The 5397-nt window shown below is 45.1% G+C and overlaps 1 protein-coding gene across 1 annotated transcript; it reads right to left on the bottom strand.

The window, feature by feature from the left end:
- Positions 1-1854: 1854 nt before the first annotated feature.
- LOC106804902 (mucin-5AC-like) lies at positions 1855-5133 on the bottom strand. The gene is made up of 3 exons (XM_014806292.1): positions 4786-5133; positions 2883-4557; positions 1855-2767 (listed from the first exon to the last, which is right to left on the bottom strand). The coding sequence occupies exons 2-3, from the start codon at positions 4535-4537 to the stop codon at positions 2581-2583; spliced, it is 1842 nt and encodes a 613-aa protein (XP_014661778.1). The 5' UTR covers positions 4538-4557; positions 4786-5133; the 3' UTR covers positions 1855-2580.
- Between the last annotated feature and the right edge of the window lie 264 nt (positions 5134-5397).

Here is a 5397-nt window from a genome sequence, read left to right as displayed (position 1 = left end):
CCCTGGTACAAATCCTGTACAGGCCCCTGCCGAGCAAATTGCCAACATTGAAAAACGAACCCCCCCCCCCCAATAGAAAGCTGGCTACGGGCCTGATACAAAGTATTTGTTCATGTCAGCAATAGTTGTAAAGGCCAAATTTAGAGGGAGATGTAACAGTATTCACGTGGTTCATAACGGTGCTGCCACCTACGTTATTACTTTGTTATATATTTGAGCGTGAACACGAGCTCGCTCTCTGTTACCGCGTGGCGTTTGCTTGTACGCTACCTCTGAGTTAGTAGAGAGCAGTGATGTAGTGGAGGGTATACTTATGTATACGCCGTATACTTAAAAAATGACATTTTTGGGTATACGCACGTATACCTAAAAAAAATAATTAGGCTATAAATACAAAAAATAAAATAAATGTAGACTTTATAGTAGATCTACGAATTATGAAAATCGTCGACATTCATACGCTGCGCGTGGTGTTCCATAGAATTAATTTGTGTTGGCTATCCATATACGCGACTAACTTTTAACAAATCAAACGTACGTGCGGCGGGGCGCACGTGGCGCGCGCGCGGCGCCCAGTCTATGCCAGTGTAGCGGTTTTGCTCTGTGCGACTGAACCGTGACTGTATGTTTACCGTATTCGTCAGTTGTGTCTAGGGGTATAAAAGGTGTCACTGCCGCGTGTAAAACCAGCCTACAAATTAGATCGATATAGCTATAGTTTATACGTGTGCCGTGGTGTGGATGCGTAGATACTAGATATAGAACGAAACTAAGTGATAGAGAGTAGGAACAATGAGTTATAATTAGGTAACCGAACTGATAAATCTTTAATACGGTATAAACAAGGTACAGGGAATTACAGTGTTTCCTCTTATAATACGTATAGCACGTTACATCACAGTATTTATATATTATTGTATACTATTATATGCTCTCATAGTGCCCCCAACAACAGGCAATAATGTTTTTAGTGCATCACATAACTTTGCAATCTACTACTCGGCAAATATTAAGTGAATAAGACAAAGTTTCTTAAACGAACAATTTCAATTTGTATTAAAACACAAACGTAACACATTGCAACTGGAATAAACATTGGAATAAAAGTATTGTCCGAGTATCGCAAGCGCACTGCGTCGCGCAAGCAATAGTGCCCGCTCAGGCGGGCATCATTGTTTCATACGCAAGCGCACTGCGTTGCGCAAGCAATAGTGCCCGCTCAGGCGGGCATCATTGTTTCATACGCAAGCGCACTGCGCACTGCGTCGCGCAAGCACTAGTGCCCGCTCAGGCGGGCACCATTGTTTCATAGTACCTGCGACGTTATCCAATAGAATTTCAACGATTTATCATGTGATGCACTAATTATCTTATTATAAACAATGTAAAAGTGTAAACACAATGATATTTGAGGAATATTTATTGTGAAAGATGATTTGTTTGTGTTTGTTTCTTTGTAATTTTGATCTGGCCAGGGTTGGGTCACTGGGGGGGGGGGGCACTGTGTTTGTGAATCACAACCACGGCGCAGCGCCTCGTCGTTGGCTTGTTGCTTTGAGGATTGAGCTATCAGTATAAGGGAGTATACGCAAAAAAATAATTTACCACTACAACACTGGTAGAGAGTATAATAAATAATGTGTTGCAGTGTAATACGTGCCGTTCGTCGTATGTAATACCTGTCCGAGAGTCACAGAAGTGATACAATTGTGTCTGTGTGTGCGCGCGCGCGCGCGCGTTTGTATGTGCGTACATGTGTGTGTACACGCGGATACTAATAACAACGTAACTTATTATGTATAATAGAATATAAACTTTATTTAGAAATTTTATAAAATTGTGAGGATAATTCCATCTGTTCTCGTTCAACAAATATTAGACATATATATATATATATATTATTAAAAATGTGATTACATACATGTAAAAGGACGCTTAAGAAATCTCAAAAATACCATCGATTTTGTATTAGGAATTGTTTTACCCAATGTACGTGATTGCACGATTTGTTACGATTTGCACAATATTTGATGATGACAACTAAAGTGACATAACGTGATTTACCTTTCGCAATTACCGTCTCCATTTAAAGCCCATCAGTATAAATAATTAATTTAACTAGTCTACACGATCTTATTTCATGAGTTGATTGAATTTTTTCAAGTCACCACCTGCCGCCTAGAATCTACACGGCTGATGTGTAAAAAAGATTAGGCGCTTATCCGTACATTAATTTCCACGTAACTGATTATGTGTGTATCACAGGTGCACGCTGTCCCTACTATTGTATCCAGCTATAAGTGTATCGCAAAAAGGACATAAGTAATTAACCCTTAATAAATGATTAATATCTTGATATGCTTGTGGCTGCAAACGACAGCTCGATCGAGAGCAAATTCGACCCTTATACGATGCGTTATCTATTTATTCCAGCTCGTTTCGAGCGCACACAACTACGTATTAATAAATAGCAACATGGACGATGCGCATTTAGTACGCACACGTGATGTGTGATGTGAATTATGTCACTATACCTCCTTGCTGCTTTGTTAGAAGCTGCTACCGTAAAGCTATGTATTCCTAATACATGTTGAATAAATGACCGTTGGCGAACTGGGGAAAAGTTAGACGCATGTTGTTGATCATATCCCAGACGCTGGCGTCGTGGCCCGCCGAAACCATGGCGATGGCGTCATTGTTGTAACGGTATGATTGCGCATTTTCCAATTCTGCCGCCATCATCTCGTCAGCTGTCGCCTGCAAGTACCTGTATCGACGTTAAAGATTTAATTAAATTGAGATGTCATGCAAAGGCCCCTCTCCCCGGATACAGTAGCTAACGAATGAACGCATTCCTTAAAATGAAAATAAATGGACTATACCTATTCCAGCTATTCAACAGAACGGGCAACGTTTCCCCGATCGCAATATCCAACGTCTCCGGATTCAGATCGCCCGCCAAACTACACGACGAAGACGTGTCGTCACTCGTATGCGCGTGCAGCGCGCTAGTCTTGGACGCAGTTGACGTCGACGTCCTCCGCTTTTTTTTCTGCGTTAATTGTGACGACAACGCGATTCTCTTCTTCGTCGGCGTATGATTCACGTCGAACACGGGCGCGCCGCTGGGCTGCGGGTCAATCGTCTGATTGAACTCGACCTTTAGTAGAGCTTCAATGGCGCGCTCGTCTTCCGTCAGCGACGTCGGCTCGGCAGGCGGAGTAAAACTCGGCACTGACGGCGGCGGCGGCGGCGGCGGCGGCTGCGACGCGTCTTCCGCGTCGCCGACCACCAAATCCGCGTCGTCGTCAGATTCCGGTTTCAGGATGTCCAGTATCGACTCGGCGGATTGTTGCACGCATTTCAGCACTCCGGGCATGTCGAATGACGGCGTGACGCAGCGACGCCTCGCGCTACTACTCCGCTCTCGGTTGACGTCGTCGTTGACGGCGGGTGCGGCGGCACAACGAATAATGGCGCGGTGCTTGTCAGAGGTTCTTACGGCGAGCCTTGGAAGGTCCGGGTAGATTATTCTCTGATGCTGGCCGTCTGAGCGAATTACGCGCGAGACCTTCGTAGCGGGAGATATAATATTGCGATTGTAAACGCCGCACGTAGTAGTAGTAGCGCCGACGTTGTTGTCAGTCGATCGCTTACATTCGATTGCGTGGAATCGCGACTCGGTTCGCATCGCTTCTAGTTGCTGAAGATGTCGCCATCCGTCTGCCAGCGAGCTGTCCGCGCTGTCCAGGCTCCGCGCATCGCGGCACTGCTCGTGCGTTGAGAACGCAGTCGGTTTTCTGTGTACCATCGTCGCGTTGCACGCTGTTCTCGCAGCCGACACCAGTTCGCTGGCGCTCGAAGTAGGCTCACCGCTGCGGCTTGCGTTCGGACATTGCTCGCTAGTGGTGGTGAGGGATAGTCGCGCCGCAATGTTACTTCCCGTCGCTGCTTTGCCGCCCGTCGGCACACACGTCGAGCTGCGGATCGCCAGGAGTGACGAACCTATCTGTTTCGTCGGCTTCGACGAAGTGGAAGTCGATCCGTCAGCGCGCGTTCTGTTGGACGGACTAGTGGTGAGCACGGTGAGAAACCTGCCCGCCATCGACTGCACGTAGCCTCGATCGCGGCTCTGAACGAGTTTATAATAGCCGTCGGTGGTCTTCACGATGTGAGCTGTGATGGTTCGCATCGCCGATTTGCCGTTTCCAGCCGTGAATGGGACAGTGACAGTGAAGGGAACGTGAGACGATGACGACGACGCTAGAGGTTGAGTTACGGCTACGGTTGCTCCGTGAGAGATGCGACTTGATACCTGCTGGGAGGGGAGCGAATTCGCTGTCGAACCCACCATAATGCTGCTAGTGGAATCGTTGCTTCTACTAGTAGTGGTATAGCTGTTGTTAGTAGAGGTATCACAAACGACGAACCGAGTGGTCTCCGTCCGTGCAACGATTTCAGTAGAGGGCCGTTCGCCAGTTGGCGACGGTGGGGCATTTTGTAAGATGCCAGGGCCCTGCATTTCTTGGTGAGCCATTTTTTCTGCTTGCAATTAACCTAAAAAGTAAAAGAACTCGATCATTTATATTAAATCAATGGGCCTACGCTGCGATAAATTACGTAATAATTGCTATCAGATATAATGTAATTTTCCTCTTTCGTACCTCTATAGTATGTGGTATTGGTAATTCACCAAGTAATGGTCGCCAACAAGGCCCCGCATAGAACTCTAATATTATAATAATAATGCTTTAAACACAAAAACGGATTGCTATGGATACTTACAAACAAATGGTGAGCCCTTCATTGTTTCAGGTATTACGTCACCATTGTTTACTAACAATTGTAAAGTGTATGCCCACTGCGCAGCGCAGTGGGAACAGCACAGACAGCGCACAGAAAGTCGAAACGTCATGCAATGCCGTTCTATTACTTCTAACTCATTAACTGGAGTATAGACTAGTATTATATTATTGGACAAACAAAAGACTCGCCTTGTAAGTATACTGATAACATACAACTAAGACTATATAGGCCTATTAGTATTAGTTACACGCTATGCACAGTGCTGGTTCTGCTGTAGTGTAGGACATCATACCAGCTAACATGTTGAAACACAATGTGTGAAACGCGCAGGAACGAGAACTGGAGGCCTAGTTAGTTATTACTATTAGTAGTTATAAATCATGATCTGCAATGGTAATGTATAGATAGACTAAAATTATAGGCCAAAATGATTTGCCAAGAGAACAATGGCTTGATTAAAATGAAAGAAACGTCTATTTGTAGCTAGTTGGAAATAATATTGTGATGCTGCCCTATAAATTGAACAGTTATTAACGGGGGCAATGACAAAGTAGAAGTCGAAGGTTGTTTGGAGGTTAAACTAATGTTTAT

This window comes from Priapulus caudatus, unplaced genomic scaffold (genome assembly GCF_000485595.1).
Source record: "Priapulus caudatus unplaced genomic scaffold, Priapulus_caudatus-5.0.1 Scaffold92, whole genome shotgun sequence".
NCBI classification, from domain to species: Eukaryota; Metazoa; Priapulida; class Priapulimorpha; order Priapulimorphida; family Priapulidae; genus Priapulus; species Priapulus caudatus.
The sequence above is the reverse complement of the archived record's forward strand: the minus strand, read 5'-3'. Positions and strand labels throughout refer to the sequence as shown.

Coding starts and splice junctions, on each gene's coding strand:
- LOC106804902 (XM_014806292.1), bottom strand. CDS start 4,537: ATGGCTCACCAAGAAATGCAGGGCCCTGGCATCTTACAAAATGCCCCA. Junction 2,768..2,882: donor CTGTTGAATAGCTGGAATAG/GTATAGTCCATT, acceptor ACGTCGATACAG/GTACTTGCAGGCGACAGCTG.